Genomic DNA, 18,386 nt, shown 5'->3' with positions numbered 1-18,386 from the left:
TGAGTGTGTTTGAACCCAAACCGCCGGAAATGGTTACTGGCTCCCCTAGGCCCGGCTTGTGGGGACCCCAACTGCCTGTGGCTGCCCCTCCCAAGTTCCTCCCTGCCGGGGGGAGGGGCGACCCGCACACAGGTCTCCAAGCTGCGCAGAACCCACCCACGGCTTGCAGCTGCCCCTTCCCATCTGGCCCCGTGGGGAGCCAGGCTTCCAGGGCCCCTCCCCACTGTGTGAATTGAAACCCCCCGCCCCCATTCCCCCAGTCAACGAGGCCACGTTTTCAGGTAGCCGCATTTTCATTCCTCCCTCCCACAGGCCCCTGTCCCCAAAATGTTCTTAGCCCCTCCTCCAGGCTAACACAAGGACCTGCTCTCCCCACGCCCCCGATCTCTACCAGGTTTTTGCCCCGCTCCGCCCGCAGGAAGACGCCCAGCCCCGGGTCCGGTTAGCCCCGTGGGAACGGTTTGTCTCGAAAACAGGAACCCGGGCCGGGGGCGGGGCGAGGCGCCCCTTCCCCACCGCAGTCCGCTTCCTGCCCCTCCCGGCTTCCTCTGCCCAACACCAGGCAGGGCGGGGGGCATAGGGGCATCTGGGTGGGGGGAGAGGGCTCTCACTTTGGCTCCCCCCTCTAAGAACCGCGAGGCCTGACCTCCGCTCGCCCACCCTTGGCGCGGCGGGTGGCTCAGCCCCAGCCCGCGGCCCTGGCCTCCCGGGCGGCGCGGCAAGGGAGGGGTTAAGCTGCCGCAGGGACCGCCGCGTGCGGGGCGAGAGGGAGCCCCCGAATGGGGGTGGCGCAGCGGGCTGTGCGGAGCCCCGCGCAGGGGCGGGAGGGGCGGGGAGGGGAGGGGGCGGCCGCGGCGCGGGGGCGGGGCGGCGGGAAGCGGGGCCGCGGCGCGGAGGGCGGGCGGGAGCCGCAGCCGCAGCGAAGCCGGCGGGCGGGAGCGCACGGAGGTGGCGCCGGCCCGGCCGAGAGCGGGCTCCGTGCCGCGGGTCCCAAGAGTGAGTGAGCGAGAGCGGGCGGGGCGCTGGGCAGAAGAGGGCCCGGCCCCTAAGGATCCCCCCCCAGGCGATACAGGCGGGCTGGGGGCAGCGGGTATGGATTGGTGGGTGCGGAGCCTGCGACCGGGTCCGGGGTGGAAGGGAGAGAGCTGAAGCGCCCTGGACAACCCGCGGGAGAGGGCGGCATCCTCGGCGCAACCGGCTCTTCCCAGCCACGTCTTAGCTGGCCCTTCTCCCGCGGAACCCCCCATTTGACAGATGAGAAAATTGAGGCTCCGAGAGGCCAAGTGACTCTCAAGGTCACACAGCGAGACAGCTGCAGGGCTAGACGGGGTTGGCAACCTAGGAAAAGTCCGCCAGAGAACTCAGGAGAGGAGCCCCCCTCCAGTCCAGGGGAATTTGTGTAGGGGCGGGGTACCTTTTTGTGGGGCCAGGCCCTGCCTGAGCCCGGGGATGAGGGGTGTCAGGGCGTTGTGGCCGCAGAGCTTTTCCTGGACTGCGGATGAAAGGGGGGGGCGGCGGCGGAATGGGCGTGTGTGCTCACCCACGGGGGTGTGTGCGTATGTGGGAGTGTGCATGCGTGTAGGTGTCCTGTCTTGTGTGTGTGCACACGTGTGCGATTCCAGCGCCTCTGTGGCCGCGGAACTCCAGGCTGGCCTGGCTCGAGTGAGCTGCAAGTCCGGGAACCGGCCCCATCAAAGGGCTGGCCGCATTCTGGGCTGGAAGGCTGGGTATGTGTGCGGGAGGGTTCCTTCCTGCAGGTGTGTGCTGGGTGTGCGTGCCATTGTGTGTATGAGACAGAGGATGGGAGACAAGTGCCAGAGGCTCGGGTGTGTGTGTTGGGGGGAGGGGGTCTTACACCCCAATGTGGGCCCCTGGCCTCGGGTGTAGAACGAGGGTATGTCCCTGCCTGGGTGCGTCTGACCCTGCTGATGGATACCGCCAGGCATTCTCCACCCCTCACGGCGCTAGCGCCCCCTTCTGGGCACCCTGCTCTGTGTGCTTGAATGTGGCGGGCCTCTGTGTGCGCTCACAGTTGGACTGTGCAGTATGGGGGCCTGGAACTCCGGCTGGGGAGGAAGATGGTCTCCTGAAGGGCTGAGCCTGGACCCCTGGGGCCTTCACTGAGGAGGTGGCTTGGGAGCGCGCGGTTCCCAGGCTCAGGCTTCCCGCTGACGCCTCCCGGCCGCAGCGGGCTACCCCCACCCCCACCCCGCCCCAGGAATGTTCCTCTCCACTCCAGCTCGCCTCCCCAAGGGCAGGCCCCTGGGGGCTGCCACAGCCCCGCCTCCCCTCCCCGGGAGCCCGGGAGAGGGCGATGCGGGCAGGACGCCTGGGTTCCTCCCTCCCTCCCATCCCAGGGAGAAATTCCTCCGAGGTCCCCTCAGGCTCTGGGTTCCCAAAATAACCCTGCGGGGGAAGGGAGGCTGTGGCGGGAGGGAAGCGGGAGGGGCGCGGAGCCGAGCCGCGGGGTGCTGCAGGTGCCTCTGGGGGAGAGGACGCGAGGGGAAGAAGGCCTAGGAGGGGTTGGGGCACAAACCAGTCCCCGGAGTCCTGTCTCGTCCCCCTTCCCGGGGAGCCCCTCGGCCTTCCCGTGACTCCGAGGGTGAGCCGGAAGCCTCTCGGCCGCTCGGTTACCCAACTGGTGGGTTGCACCATCCCGGGCCAGACCGTTTAACCCCGGGAGTGGCCGCAGTGGACTACTCCGCCCCTGCCCAGCAGGGGGCGTGCCCGCCCCGCCCCTGCCCGCCCCGCGACTCGAACCCCCGCCCCCCGCCGGCCCCTCCGCAGACTCCCTCTCTGCCTCTCCTGGGACAGGGGTCCTGTCCGAGCCCCGCGGGAGGCTCGAGAGTGCAGCTGGGCCCAGCCTACCCGCTCCGGCAGTCATGGCGGGCACCCTAGACCTGGACAAGGGCTGCACAGTGGAGGAGCTGCTCCGCGGCTGCATCGAAGCCTTCGGTGAGTGGCACGCGAGGGCACACCCAGCCCGAGCCCAGCCCGGAGCCTGAAGCGGGGTCCCTGCCTCCCAGGACAGACCGCCAGCCTAGACCCACCCGGTTCCGCAGGCTGCAACCTTTTTAACGAAAGCCTGCTCTCCATCACAGGGTGGAGGGATCCACAGGCTTCAGAAAGGTTGTTCCCCTTCCCTAGCATGCCGGCGTTGAAGGGAGTGGGATGGGGTCCTCAGACTCTGGCACATGAAGCGATTATCTGTCTCCCCGGAGATTCCGGAGGAACTCTCTATCTCCCGCCTGGGAGCTGTTTCCGGCTGATGGGGAGCGGCTTATCTGGTGAAGGGGTGCCCCTTCCCCCAAGCACACAGGAAATGACCTCTCGATTCCTGACCCTGGGGAACCCAGGCTTCTTCCGCCCCAGCTGGTTCCCCTCGGGATGGTGGGCCGGATCGGACAGTCCCCTCCTCCACTTCTTCGGATCCTGCCTTATCCCTCTCCCACCCTACCTTTTCTCGCATATGAGCCTACTGGTTTCAGAGTCCTGGGAAAGCAGGTGATGGGCGGGGAGGGGGAGATATCCGGCGGGCGGTGAGGTAGGCTTGAGGGACCACAGCTGCGGGACGAAGGGTCAACCCTCTCCTCTCTGACACCTCGGAGTTAGATGACTCCGGGAAGGTGCGGGACCCTCAACTGGTGCGTATGTTCCTCATGATGCATCCTTGGTACATCCCGTCCTCTCAGCTGGCGGCAAAACTGCTTCACATATATCCTTCGCAGGCCGCGCCGTGGGCCCCACGGTCCCAGTCCATGAGGGAGCCTGGCTGCCCCGCCCAGCCCAGGCCGAGACTGGGCTTTACTCCTACAGCGTGAGCCCCTCCTGTGTACTAGAATTCAGGCTTGGCCCAGCCTCGCTCCACGGCCTAGGCTCCGCCCCTTTCCTCTTCTAGACTCAGGCCCCGCCCCCTCCCCAACCTGGGCTTTGCTCTCCTGCTCCCTACAGTCTAAGACCTGTCCCTGCTTCCAGCCAAGGTCCCTCCTCTGGCCTCTCTTCTGGAGCTCAGGCCATGCTTTCAGCCACCCCCAGAACCTAGCCCCCTCCCCAGCTGTACACCCACCCAAACCTCACCCCTCACCCCAGCCTTCAGCCCCTTTCCGACCGGCCCGCCCCAGATCCCGCCCCCAGCATTTCTCCTAGGACCAGGCCGGGCCTTCAGCCTCCCTCGGGAACTCGGAACCCTTCTGCAACCTCCCTTTCTAGAATTAGTCTCCATTCTCAATTTCCTTAACTCCCCCTTCACCTACCAACAGTCCCGGAAGGACAACTCCAATTCGCTGCAGGTGAAAACATGCCACCTGGTCAGGTGAGTCTTCCTTTTGGGGCTCTGTCCCCTCCTTTTGCTCCCTTCTCTCAGGCTTCAGATTGGCCTGACGGAGAGGAAAGGGCCCGTTCTGGAAAGTCAGTCTTGTGGGTTTGAGCTCCGGCTCTGTCCATGGTGGGCTTGCTGCCGCCGGCTCGCCCCTTGCTCGTCTGGGTCTGGTTTTGGGATCTGCCCAGAAGGGGTGGGGAAGGAATAAATCTGGAGATGGGGGGACCACAGTCTTGGGGCTCCTTCCCCCTCTCTGGGGAGCTCCAGTCTCTGGGGACGGAGGGGGGGCCTGCTTTGGGTGACTCAAAGCTTCTAGCAGGTACTGGATCTCAGCATTCCCAGCAGAGTTTGATTTGAACCCTGAGCTCGCTGAGCAGATCAAGGAGCTGAAGGCTCTGCTTGACCAAGAAGGGAACCGGCGGCACAGCAGCCTCATTGACATCGAGAGCGTGTGCGTGGGGCGAGCTAGAGGGCTGGGGAGGGCGCTCAGCATCCCACACCATCTGTCCTTAATAAATGTTTGTTGAATTGAATGAGTGAGGGTCATGTCACTCTCTTGCTCGAAAACCTGTGGCTCCCTGTCACCTTCACAATGTCTCGGCCGGGGATTAAGGCCTTTGGTAGTCTCCGGCCAGCTTGGCATTCCTGCATCATCTTCCACAGCCCGCTCCCATCCCACGCCCTTCATACCGCAGCTGCACGCCATTCTCCAGCCTTCCCTCCCTTCCCACCATGGTGCTCTGCTCATCTGGGTCCCCTTGCTTGACTCTCTGTGTTGTGGAGACTCCGCTCAGGCACAGTGTGTCTGTGGGCTCGGAGGGCTCAGAAGGCTTCCAGGGAAGAATTTGTCATTCCCTCCTGTGTCCCCTGCCACCAGGCGCTGTGTGGAGACGCCCTCCCTTCCCCGCGCCCCCACCTCGCCCGCTGCCCCATGCAAAGACCTGCATACGTGCTACTCTGTTCTGTGATTGTTTCTGTGTCTGTCTCCCTCAGACTGTGAGCTCCTCAAGGGCAGGAATTGTGTGTTGCTCCTCTCTGTACCTCCCAGCGCCTAGCACAGTGCCTGAGTGCATGACGAGGGGGAGACTGTAGGAGTTGTGGGGACGGGGAACTTAGTGTCCATCTGGCATAGTGCTTCAGATGGTGTAGGTCCCCCGTGAGCCTGAGTGGTGCGTCTGCATGAGTGCGGGGCCGCAGCAGATAAGGCGTCTCCAGCGAAGGACTCACGGCTCCTACTCCACCTCCCAGCCCCACCTACAAGTGGAAGAGGCAGGTGACCCAGCGGAACCCTGTAGGACAGAAAAAGCGAAAGATGTCCCTATTGTTCGACCACCTGGAGCCCATGGAGCTGGCCGAGCATCTCACCTACTTGGAGTATCGCTCCTTCTGCAAGATCCTGGTGCGGCCCGCGGGCCTTGGGGTAGGGTGGGCTGGGAAGAGGGTCCCAGGAGGGACAGGGTCCTTGGGATTAGGCAGGGTCACAGGGTCGGTCGGGGGTTTCAGGGTCACTAACCAGGGCAACCCCAAGGGTAGCCGGAGGGTGAGAGGAGAGTGAGGGGAGAGGCCTGAAGGGGCTGAGGCCACTCCTACCCCCAGTTCCAGGACTATCACAGCTTTGTGACTCATGGCTGCACGGTGGACAACCCGGTCCTGGAGCGGTTCATCTCCCTCTTCAACAGTGTCTCCCAGTGGGTGCAGCTCATGATCCTCAGCAAGCCCACGGCCCCTCAGCGGGCCCTGGTCATCACGCACTTTGTCCACGTGGCAGAGGTGCCTGCCCCGCCCCTCTCCCAAGCCCCGCCCCTCTCCCGAGCCCCGCCATCCCAAGGAGGGCGACTCCCTCCTTTCTGCTCACTCACTGCCTCCTCTCCAGAGAAGCCTGGCCAAATCTAGGGCCTTGTCCAGTGACTCACTGCCTCGCTCCTCCTCGTTTGCACCCCACCCCCCCAGAAGCTGCTGCAGTTGCAGAATTTCAACACGCTGATGGCGGTGGTCGGAGGCCTGAGTCACAGCTCCATCTCCCGCCTCAAGGAGACCCACAGTCATGTTAGCCCTGAGACCATCAAGGTGCCTGGGACCCCGGGGTTGGGCAGGGGGCGTCAGGGGAAGAGCCTCGTCAAGCCTGGGGTCAGCCTTCGCACGTCTGGCCTTCCTGAGTAGAGCTGGGAGTTGGGCACTCCTGTCCCCATTTGACAGATACAGAAACTGAGGCTCGGAGGGGTTCAGTGCTCTTCCTAGGTTACACAGTGAGAGTGGCAGGGGGGGTGCTCACAGGTCTGCCTGACCCCAGAGTTGGCACTTTTCTCCTCTCCTTATATTTATCTTCTCACATATCGGGTGATGTACATATAGAGACATATAGAAAACAAATGTAGAGATTAAAGAAAAATTATAAAGAAAATGCCTGTGTAACTACCACACAGGTCAAGAAATAGAACATTGCCAGCCCCTGAAGCTCCCAGCACCCTAGAGCATAACTCCCTCCCCATCAGAGGTAAACGATGTCATGACTTTCGTAATGATGATGGCCTTGGTTTTCTTTATAGCTCTACCACTTACGTATGAATCTCCAAACAATGTGGGGTTTTTGTCGCCTGTTTTTGGATTTTCTATGAATGGAATCCTGTTGTATGTTATTTTATGTCTTGCTCCTTTCATCCTCACATTCTGTTACTTAGAGCTGTTGTTCATGTGGTTCTGTTGCCGTATGATATTTTATTGTAAGTCCTAACCACAGTGTGTAGATCTGTTCTCCTGCTGAACATCTGGGGGTCTTTCCAGCGTGGGCTGTCACAAACGGCTCAGCCAGGAACATTCTTCTGGATCTTTCTCCTGTGCTCTTTGCCTCCCTGAGATTCAGTTTTTTCTCTTATGAAGTGTTGGTGGTAGTCCGTGCTCAGACCTGGTGCAGAGGTGTGGTGTTTGGCTGTGTGTGTTCCCTTGAGCTCATGACCTATGAACTCTGACCCCCTGCCAGGGCTAAGGGAGACAGTTTTGGGGGACAGTGAGGGAGGATTTTTAATCTTTCACCCATCGTTGACTCTGACTCCTCATCCTCTCCCACATTTCCTGGGCTGGGGTGGGTGGGTGGGAGGGTAGTTGAGCCAGTGACGTGTGTATGCATGTGTGTGTGTGTGTGTGTGTGACCGTGACCCTCTGCCTTCTGCCTCCTCCCCAACCCCCCAGCTCTGGGAAGGTCTGACAGAACTAGTGACGGCCACCGGCAACTATGGCAACTATCGGCGCCGGCTGGCCGCCTGTGTGGGCTTCCGCTTTCCCATCCTGGGCGTACACCTCAAGGACTTGGTGGCCCTCCAGCTGGCACTGCCTGACTGGTTGGACCCTGCCCGGACCCGACTTAATGGGGCCAAGATGAAACAGCTCTTCAGCATCCTGGAGGAGCTGGCCATGGTGACCAGCCTTCGGCCACCAGTGCAGGCCAACCCCGATCTGCTGAGCCTACTCACGGTGAGCGGTGGGGAGCAGGGATGCTGGGTGACTGGGCACCAGGGGTGACAACCATACCTGGTCTTGGGTTTGTGCAAGGCTGCAAACATGGCCTTGAGTTTGAGGTCCTGATCGAGGGATGGCGATCCAGCTTGGGCTACAGGGTCTGGAGTGGGCTCTGAGAGGAGTTCCAGGCTCTGAATGGGGCTACGGATGGAGGTCTGACTTGAGGCTGCCATGTGGGCTTGTTTGTGTTGGGCCTTGAAGCTGGGCCTGGGTCCTGGGTTGAGTTCCTGGGACTGGGTTGTCTTCAAGGCCTGGGGCCCAGCGCTGGGTTCTGGGTGTGGGAGTGGTTTCTAAACATAGCCTTGAGCTCAAGCCCAGACTTGGACTTGGTTTTGGGGTCTAGGATGAGAATGAAGTTCTAGTCCAGATCTGGATTAGATTCTAGACACAGAGCTGGGGCTTGGGTTTTGGGTTTAGGGTGAATTTGTAGCTGTTTCTAGGCTCTGGACTGGGATCAGGATTGAAATCTGAGCTGGATTGTGGATGCTGGGTTCTAGGTTGGGGCTTAATCTCAGAGCTCTTGGCTGTGTTCTGACCTAGATTCTTGGCTGGATTCTTGGCAGTGCCTTCTGCTCCAGGTTTGGGCCAAGATGTGGTCCATGTGCTAGGCTGGTGTGTGGTTGCTGGCTCGATCTCATGACAGCGAGATCATGACCAGAGGCAAAATCAAGACTGTGCCACCCAGGCACCCTGCTGGGGTGTATTCTAAGCTGACCTTTGTCCTGAGTCTAGCTTCTAGACAGGGTTCCAGGCTGAGCTGTGGCCTCTAGGTGGACCAATGATCCTAGGCTCTGGACAGTGGACTCCTGAGGGCATCAGTGGGCAATGGGTATGATGAGACCTGTGTGTGTCCCAGGTATCTTTGGATCAGTATCAGACAGAGGATGAACTCTATCAGCTGTCCCTACAGCGGGAGCCACGCTCCAAGTCCTCGGTGAGATGCAGAATCACTGCTTCCCCAGTGTGCCCAACCTCTTCCTCCTCTACCTCTGCCCTTCCTGAGACTCCCAGGACATGAGGGCAAGCAGAGCTCTTAGAAACTACCTCACTTCTCCAGCTTGCTGGGTGGGCTCCCTTCTCCCCGGGGCTCCCCCCTCCTCTGCTCCCCTGGGCCCTGGGCTCCTTCCCTCTGGCCCTCACTCAGTCCTGACCATTCCTATAGCCAACCAGTCCCACAAGCTGCACCCCACCTCCCCGGCCCCCAGTGCTGGATGAGTGGACCTCAGCTGCCAAGCCCAAGTTGGATCAGGCACTTATGGTGGAACACATCGAGAAGATGGTAGAGGTGAGACTCTGTGGCAGCCTGCCCTGGTACCTGAGGGGCTGGGGGGCAGGTCTGTAGTGGTCAGTCAAGAGTGATTTTGCCAGGCCACTACCCTTGGAGCCATACCAGTGCCATGTTCAAGGGCCAGTGCTCTGTCTCCAGAAGGCAAGGGGCATAGCCAGTGGGTGGGGTTGGGATGGGGGTCTGGAAGAGGGAGACAAAAGGAGAGATGGAGAGCCCCCTGCATCTGAGCCACACTTCCTAACACGGGCTGGGAAGATGGGCATTTTGTTTTATGCTCCTGCCCCTGTATGTCCCTCTGTGTGTTCCAGTCTGTGTTCCGGAACTTTGACGTTGATGGGGACGGCCACATCTCACAGGAAGAGTTCCAGATCATCCGTGGGAACTTCCCTTACCTCAGCGCCTTTGGGGACCTCGACCAGAACCAGTGAGGAGGGCTGGGGGCTGGGGGAGAGGGAAGGCAGGCTCACTTCCCCTCCGGTTTCAGCTTCCGGCTGTGCAAGAGAAGGCCATTGAACCAGATGATCTCTGCAGAGGAAGCTACCAGTGTGGGGAGGGGCTCTTATTTGGATGGGGGGAGGCTGTCAGCTGTGGCAGCACAGGGTCACCTCACTTCTTCAAGCAGATGGGGTCTCCACCTGACTCTTACAAAGAGGGGGGCCTGGGGACAGTGGAGCTCGCAGCTGGCAAAAAGTGTGGACAAGTTCAAGTCCTGGGTAGCCTGTTTTAATGAACAGAAAAGAAAGGCCTGTAATTAGCAGCACCCACTTGCTTATCAACAGTTCACATCCTGACAATTTGGACAAACAGCTGGTTTTCTGAAGTAGTTTAAACATGCCCCCCACAACCACGTTCAGATCCCCATTTCGCTGAGCAGACAAAACGCTAGTCAAAATTTACAGTCCAGTTTGGGTCGAGTTATATTTTAATGTTATTCATGTTTCAAAACTCTGTTTTTTTTTTTTAAATTTTCCATACTGTAAAACTCCATGGTAAAAAAGAAATCCAGGTAGCAAAATAGGTTTATAGTGAACAAAGCCTATGAATTAAGAAGCAGAAGTTCCCTTCTTCTTTTCCCCATCTTTCCCATCAGAAGAGGTTCTATTATCCTTAGCAACACATTAGCAATGTTCCTGGTTTGGCTACAGTGTATCCTTCCAGTCTTTTTTTCCCATGTTCTGTATGAGTTGATCCAGATTTTGTCTGTCTGGGTCTGTTCCTTAGACAAACAGGATTACTGTATAAATCTGCCTCTGCCCATGGTGCTGGTTGTCATTGCCTTGTTTCTACTCCCAGAACTGAGACCAAGTTCTAGGTTAGGTCCCTGGGTGGGTGGGTGGATTTTTTTTTCCAGGTCACACGTTCAATGAGGGTGCAGCCCTTGGAGACCTTGGAAATAGCTTCACGCAGGGGTCTCAAGCCTTAACCCCCCACCTTCTCCACGCACCAAGCCTTGTGCCCAGCCCGTCTGGGTATCAAAACAAGCACCTGGCTCACTGGGGAGACCAGCAAGCCCCTCCTGGGGCAGCCTCAGCATCTGGTCCCCACTCCCTGCATTAGCTTGAAGCTCACTCTTTGTTTCTGCACCTTGCGGGGGCGTCCATTTGTTTCTGGCAAATTCACCTTTGCCCTTAAAGCAAATGTGGATGTATTTTAATACCAGAATCTATGTATTTGTAGCAGTAGGATTGTCAGGTTTTTGTGTTGTTGTTCTTGTTGGTTTCTTTTTTTTTTTCTTTTTTCTTTTTTCTTTTTAATCCCTGTCTTGATGGAATTGCACATCTTGGCTTTTTGCCTTTGTTTTTGTTTTCCGCTTAACCCTTTATCATGGACAGCTTTCCATGCTGCTTCATGCAGAACCCAACCTCGTTGTTTAGAAAAGCTGCAGCAGAGCTCCACAGTGTAGCCGGGCTGTCGCTGGCCTCCCCATTCTCCTGCTGACAGACATGGAGACTGTTTCCAGTGTTTCGCTATTAATACACGCCATGCTGCTGTGAGCATCTTTGTACCCATGCACTCAGGCCACTATTTCAGTAGGAGAAATTCCTAGAAGTGGGATAATTGGATCAAAAGATATGCACATTCTAAATTAGGAGAGAGACTGCCAAAGTGACCTCAGGCAAGGTTGTGCCAGCTTGCACCCCGATCAGCAGTGCCCATTTCCCAACTTCCTTGCCAACAGTGGACGCTATAATAAGCTTTACAATTTTGTCAGTCTAATTGGAAAATGGTGTCTTGGTTAAATCTGGATCTCTTCAATACTAGTGGGGGTAGGATATCTTTTCATATGTTGATTGGCCTCCTGTATTTCTTCTGTGGATTGCCTGTTCATAGTCTTTCTCCATTATTCCACTGGATTCATTGGTCTTTTTCTCATCAATTTTCAGAATCTCTGTTAATGGATATTAACCCTTTGCTGTTGAATGTGTTCGCAAATATTTCTCCCAGTCTGTCATTTATGTTGTCTTTTGCCGTATAAAGTTTTTAAAAAATGTCGTGTGCTCAGTATGTCAGTCTTTTCCTTTATGGCTTCTCGGATTTGTGTTATGTGTAGAAGGGCCCTACTCTCCTGGAAATTACAAAGTAATTCTCTTACACCTTTTCCGAGACTTTGATAATTTTTTTTTTTTTTTACATTAGTGTTCTCAGTTCAGTGAGGATTTTAGTGCTCATGCACAGGGTGAGATAGGGATCTAGGATGATATTCTTTTCTAGATGGACTGTGGACCTCATGCCCCATTGAACCGAAGGGTTGGTCACCCGGATCATGTCACAGAGCCCGAGATATAATGGGCAGGAGTTTCCAACAAGGACCAACCCTGCTGGAAGTAGCTCCTGGTGGCCCAGGACCCACTAACTACAAAGATACAGTTGTAAATGCTTACTGTGTACCTGACTCACCAAATCCTCACCAAAACCCTCCGAGGGGCAGGGATTATCACAGTCCCCATTTGCAGAAGCAGAAACTGAGGCACAGGGAGATTAACTAGCCCAAAAGTGACACAGCCAGGAGTAGCAGACCAGAATTTGAATTGAGGTCTGTCTCCAGATCACATGCTCACTCTTGCCCTACAATACATTGATGGGTAAGAAAAGGGTTCTGTGGGCAGTCCTGGTTTATGTGGGGAACTCTGACTGCAGGTGTCCTTCCGGCAGTCAGTCACATGAGAGCGAGATGCAAGCGGCTTTTCCCCATCTTGCCTGGTCCCAAAGCTCCTCAGAAATATAATTCTCAGGGCTCCCCACTGGTGTTCCAAGGCTAATGATCTTGTGGGCAGGTGTACAGCCCTTTCAGTTAGTGTCCACACCTACTATGTGAAGTGGCCGGGGCAGAAATTCGATCCCCATTTTTCTGGGAAGGCGGCCTGGGGGTAGTGATTTGCCCAAGACCACACAAGTAGTTGGTACTGGCCTGCGCACCTGCCTCGCTCGAAGGCTAGCGTTCTCCCTGCTGCACCAGGAGTCCCAAATCAGGAGTTGGGTGAGGATCTTTTTCCTGGTAGGGAACTTCCCCGTGGGATGGGTTAGGCTGCTTGGTGGGTCACCCTGAGGCGCTCCTCCTCCCCCGACAGGGATGGCTGCATCAGCAGGGAGGAGATGGTCTCCTACTTCCTGCGCTCCAGCTCCGTGCTGGGCGGCCGCATGGGCTTCGTGCACAACTTCCAGGAGAGCAACTCCTTGCGCCCGGTTGCCTGCCGCCACTGCAAGGCCCTGGTGAGCTCCCGCCCAAGCCACGCCCCCAGTCCCGACCCCTCCCCCCACTGGCCCCGCCCCTGCTGGAGCCTTCTCTGCAATATTAATCCCGCCGGCCTCTCCTCCTGCTGTTCTGCGCCTACCCAACCCTGAGGGGGCCCCAGAGAGGGTCAGCCTCAGACCCTGCCCTTGAGAAGGAAGACGTAGAGCCTTTAGCTCTAAAGACCTCTTCGCCAGCACGGCCCCCTTCTCTGTTTCAGATCCTGGGCATCTACAAACAGGGCCTCAAATGCCGAGGTGAGCGGGGCAGGTGGGCTAAATTTGGGGGGAAGAGTTACTCCCTGGGTGGTGATTCTTATTTGGGTGGGGCATTTGCGGAGCAGTGAAGAACCTCGAAGCCCGAGAGGCACAGTGATTATATTGAAAGGGGGGTACCCATCCAGTGGGCTTTTATTTTGGTGAGACAGCTGCCCAGGGAACCGAGCACTTTGGAGAGGTCAGGGACTGGCAAGTAGGATGAAGAGAACACTTTGGAAGGGGATTCTTATTTTGGTGGGGCAGCTGCTTGGGAGCAAAAGAAACTGGGGAGAAGTACAGGCCTGGAGATGGGGATGAGGGTGTTCGGACCAATGGCCCTGGCCAGGGGGCCCCCCCAACTGCCTACCCCCTCTCCCCGCCGTCTGCCTCCCCCAGCCTGTGGTGTGAACTGCCACAAACAGTGTAAAGACCGTCTGTCAGTTGAATGCCGACGCCGGGCCCAGAGTGTGAGTCTGGAGGGGTCTGCACCCTCCCCCTCCCCCACCCACACCCACCATCGGGCTTTCAGCTTCTCCCTGCCCCGCCCTGGGCGCCGAGGCTCCCGGCCTCCAGGTAAGAGGGGATCTCATTCTATGCTGGTCTCTGAAGGGAGGGAGGCAGCGCCATACTGGCAAAGTGCTCACTTACCCAGGATGGAAACCATTCTGGAGTTGTAGTTCTCTTACTTTGGTGGGGCGATCCAGCAGGGTTGGACAGGTAAGGGGGCCAGAAGGTGGCTCAGGAACCCTTGATCTTGGGAAGCTCAGAGAGGCTAATACATAAAGAAGAGTAAAAGGGAAAGAGGCTTCAGGATTCCAGTTGCGGGGGCACCTGGTTGGCTCAGCCAGTAGAGCATGTGACTCTTGATTTCAGGGTAGTGAGTTCAAACCCCATGTTGGGCATAAAGCTTACCTAAAAAAAAAAAAAAAAAATCCAGTCACCCTCTAATTTTGTTAGGGGGATTGACAATGGATCGGAGCAGGAATTGCATGAGCCATTTGTCTGTATTTTCCCTTTTTGGCTGCTCCAGAGGCCATTCTGGGAAAAGTCCCTTGCCCTGAACATCTCCAGTGGCTCTCTTGGGGTCTCTGGTGGCTTTAGGCCAGTTTGCTGAATGACAATTCCCCCAAATGATTATTTTGCTGAGAACAGTCTGAACAGCCACGTTAAATGGGGGTCCAAGGCAGTGACCACAACCGTTTGGATTGGCATAAGTCCTGAAAAAATAGAGGCAGGCACCAGGCATGAGTCCTCAAAAATTGAAAAGATGAAACCATTTGCATTGAGCCTTCCAGAAGTGCTGGGGTCTAAAATGTGAAACACACACAAAATTGACATTTTAAGCAAACTGCACTGACAGATCTGCGGCTGTCGAAAAGCTGCGGCAGAATGAAAACTTAGAGAAAGAGCCTCAAAAATGGGGCCGATTGGTCATTCAGTGAATTGATTTTTGGTGGATGGGTCTGCTTCCAGGATGGGGTGGGCTGTCTCCTGTGAGTGGGGGAAGGGCTGCCTAAGGCACTGGGACCCAGGAATTGTTCCTTGCCGCCCCCGCCCCAATTTCCCTGCAGAGATCCGAGAAGAGGATGTGCAGACAGTGGAGGATGGCGTATTTGATATCCACTTGTAATGGATGGTGAGTGCCACTGAGGGCTGGGGGCATGGAGGGAGTGGCGGGAGGGATCAGGGAAACAGGCACTCTGTGCAAATGTCCCAGTTTAGGTGGACTCCTACTTTTGGGGGGAAGGTCTTCCTTACAACCTTTGTATTTTTGCTTTTTTTTTTTTCTTTCCCAGCTGTGACTGGATCAAACACTCATATCTGCCTTGGAGAAAAGACTTGGACCAGAGCAGAAAGCCTGGGATGCTGGGGCAGCAGGCTGGGGCTGGGTGGGCGGGGTGTGAGGGTGGCATGCAACTGAGGGTTGGGCCAGGGCTGGCGTCCCTAAGGTTGTACAGACTCTTGTGAATATTTGTACTTTCCAGATGGAATAAAAAAGGCCCATGTAATTAACCTAGACCATCAGAGCCTAGAATCTTCACGTGGCTGGGGGTGTGGTGGGGGGGGCGGGAACTGTAATCATAGGGAGTCTAGAACTTTGTAGTCAGAGACTCTTGGGAGATCTGGAATCTCATGTGCTGGGGATCGGAGGGGGACTAGAACTGGGGGCTAGAACTGTAGCGCCAAAAAACCTTGGAACATAAAAATTTGGGGGAGGGTCTAGAATCCCCAGGAATCCAGAAACTTGGGCATCTGAACTTGAAGCCTATGCTTCCTTGCTCCAGAATTACTGGGTCCAGTGGTTGTGGATAACCATAGCCTTCAGCCCATAGCCAAAATTCCCTTGCTTGACAGGTGACCTCTCAGCTCTAGCTTGAATCCTTCCAGTGATGGGGACCTCACTGCAGAGAATCATGGGGAAGAGAGGGTGGGAGTGCCGGCCATGGGGAAGGGGAGAGGGTGGGACCCTGGGCAGCTCAGACCCCGGTAGCTCTCACTGGGCTTGCATGCCTCAGGGAGGGTGTGCACTCTGAGCTTATAGCCTCCTGGCCTTGTGCTGCTGCCAGCCGGAAGGACAGTTACTTCCAGAGGAAATGCATATTGATCCTGCTGTCAGCCTCCTGTGGCCTCTCCCAGCCCAGCCCTTCCCTCCAGAGTTTACAGCACAGAGGTTTTGGGGGTCACCGCTACCTGAGGAAGGCTAAGGCTGCTTCTAAGGCTGGTCTGGGTGAAGAGGGGGGCTGAGGGGTCTTCTAAAGGTTCTGAAGCTGGGCCAGACTCTAGCAGCCCCCCTTTCCCCCAGAGAAAGGGGGAGATACCTCCTCACCCCTGAACCTGGGATGTATCCTAAAGCAGCTGTGGGTTGTCCTGGGGGTGGAGGCTTGGGCGTCCCAATTTCCACCCGTGAAGCAATGGCCTCAGCCCCTCTTTCCGGGTTCCCTGACCCCATGCCCACCTCTCCCCTTGAGACCCCGCTCTCTGACCAACTCCTCATTGAGGTCACCCCCCACCCCCGCCCAGTTACTTCTCAGCCACAGCACCGCCCTCCATCAGGCCCCCCAGTAGTGTCCCCGTGTCCCCCATCAAGTCCCCCCCTCTAGCGGCCTCAGCCCCCTCCTGGCCCTTCCCCCTCTGAAGGCTGTAATATCCGTTTCACGATTTGGGGGCTGAGTTGCTATAACAACAGACGGGGATTGTGTTGTGAAGAGCGGCTCGCTCTCTGTGCCGCCTCCACCCCTGCAGCCTGGTCGGCTCCCCTCCCTACAGCCCTCCGCCCCAGCCCAGCCTATTCCCAGCATATGTGTGTGTGTGTGTATGCAGATGTGTGCCCAAGGTCTGCCCTGGCCAGGGAGGGTCACGTGTGACTGTCGTTTCACGGTTGCATGTGTGAATGTCATGTAGAAGCTTCCACACTGCATATGTGTGTGTGTGTGTGTGTGCACAGATGCACACGCTCTGTTTGCTGCATTTTCCCTCCACCCTGGGTCCCCACTGGACTGTGCCTGGGTGAAGGGCCACACTGGGTGGGTGACTTTGGGGAGGGGTGCCTTCAGGTGGTGGGTCCCAGCTACGTTGGGTCGCCTGAACCTTGGACCTTGGGGGGAGACGGTCCTGTAGCTGGGAGGGGGGGCTGGAGACACAGCAGCTACCAGGTGACCTTTCCTGCCCTTGACGGGCAAAGGTGGCCCCGGGAGCTTGGGGTAGGGACAGGAGACAGAAGCTCACTCTTCCATCTCTCCCTGCCCCTGCCCTCCTGTCCCTTTTTACACCCATCTAAAAGGGTCTGTGAGAGTCTCTGAGTCCCTGCCCCTGTCCGCCTGTCTCTCTGTGTCCTGGTGCCTGGCTGGACATGTCTGTGTATGTGTGTGTGTGGGGGGGGTGGTGTGGTGTGTGTAGGCTGCGGGGAGAGGAGCAGTGGGGGATGGGTAGGGCAGTGGGCTTTGGGGTCAGAGAGGCCATTTCACATCTACAGACCCTGACTCAGCAGTTCCCATTCTCTGACTCCTCTAGTGGCCTTGGTGGAGCCAGCTTGAGGGTCTTTCCATGGTCAGCATGGGCCTCAAGTCTGGGAGCTGGCTTAGGGATAGCTCTTCCAGACCCCTAGAAATTTCCCCTTGCAGTCTGGGTCCCCTGCTCCCCCACACAGTCCGGAGAGGAAGACCACTTGTGCGTGGGTATCCTCGCCCATCTACTCTCTGTAACTGGCCACTTTTGTGCAAAGTGCTTTGTGGGGGCGGAATGACCCTGTGAGCCAGCCCTCTGTGAGCCCTGTTCCCCTGGCCCCGTGCATTTACCTCGGAGTGTGCTGGCGCTTGTGTGCTCAAGTTTGTATACGTACGTGTATGTTCTTGGGCAAGCGTGTGCTTCCTGTGGGGGTCTTGCCCACAGGAGATGGGCAAGGGGATCACTGCCCATCTTGCAGTGGGGCATTTCTGCAACTGTCCCTGTGTGTCTCTTTGGGAATGCCTGTGTGCACATGGATAGGTGTGCATGGCTGTGAGTGTGCTGCTGTGTGCCCATGCATGCATTACCTCCTGCTAAAGAAACACCACCTACTACGGGCTATGCAAATCATGGCCCCTGCGACAGAGATCAGGGTTCTGGGCGAGGTGGCAGAATGGTGTGATACACACACACACACACACACACACACACACACACACACACACACACAGCCTCATTCAGAAGCCCAGTGTCCAACTTTGTGGTACACACACTAGGTGCCAGGTCCACCTTTGATTGGCTGAGTGAGTGAAGGGGTGTCCCCTTCCTCCCACACTCATCCACGCGCACATTCAGGGTCCTCACAGGGAAGGCCTCCACCCAGCACCACGCTCACTCTGAAACTCCCGGTTGCGGGGAGGAACACAGAGGACCCAGCTGCTGCCAGCATTCCTTCAGGGATCCAGACAAAGTGCAGCCTCGCCTCTGCCCCCAGACCTGCTCCTACCCACGTCCGGAGTTCTGGGCAGGACTGGGAACCAGGCTCCAAACTCGGATTCCCATCAGGTAGCGCTGGGAAACCCCAAGCCCTTAGGTCAAGCCCGCCATCATCGCTGCCTTTCCCTCCCCGACTGCCTCCTTCCTTAGAGACCCTCACGCCTCAGTTCTAGGGGAAGCCAGGGCGTCCTCGGGCGGTGGGAGGCGGAGGCCAGGCTAAGGGCTTGGAAAAAGCCCCCCACGGTCTCGGGCTGGTCTTCCTTCCCTAGGCTCCCGACAGCCTGGGCCCGCCCTGGGCATAACCAGTAGAGGGCGCTGCGACCCGGGTCCCTCACTGGT

The 18,386-nt window shown here is 57.5% G+C and overlaps 1 protein-coding gene across 7 annotated transcripts; it reads left to right on the top strand.

Annotated features, from left to right (window-relative positions):
* Positions 1-443: 443 nt before the first annotated feature.
* RASGRP2 (RAS guanyl releasing protein 2) lies at positions 444-15,125 on the top strand. 7 transcript variants are annotated; one of them, XM_047691333.1, is made up of 17 exons: positions 444-459; positions 2,815-2,955; positions 3,613-3,715; positions 4,250-4,312; positions 4,635-4,769; positions 5,567-5,717; positions 5,915-6,088; positions 6,269-6,385; positions 7,505-7,786; positions 8,688-8,765; positions 8,994-9,116; positions 9,428-9,543; positions 12,689-12,830; positions 13,070-13,106; positions 13,503-13,679; positions 14,678-14,742; positions 14,903-15,125. In XM_047691333.1, exons 2-16 carry the CDS (start codon positions 2,883-2,885, stop codon positions 14,734-14,736), a joined length of 1,830 nt encoding a protein of 609 aa, XP_047547289.1. In that variant the 5' UTR covers positions 444-459; positions 2,815-2,882; the 3' UTR covers positions 14,737-14,742; positions 14,903-15,125. The 7 variants fall into 7 exon arrangements, with proteins under 7 accessions (XP_047547289.1, XP_047547291.1, XP_047547284.1 ...); XM_047691335.1 differs by lacking the exon at positions 444-459 and adding an exon at positions 547-562; XM_047691328.1 differs by lacking the exon at positions 444-459 and adding an exon at positions 840-996.
* Positions 15,126-18,386: the final 3,261 nt, after the last annotated feature.

Source organism: Lutra lutra, chromosome 10 (assembly GCF_902655055.1).
Source record: "Lutra lutra chromosome 10, mLutLut1.2, whole genome shotgun sequence".
Lineage (NCBI taxonomy): Eukaryota > Metazoa > Chordata > Mammalia > Carnivora > Mustelidae > Lutra > Lutra lutra.
This window is presented reverse-complemented; position numbering and strand designations above follow the sequence as displayed.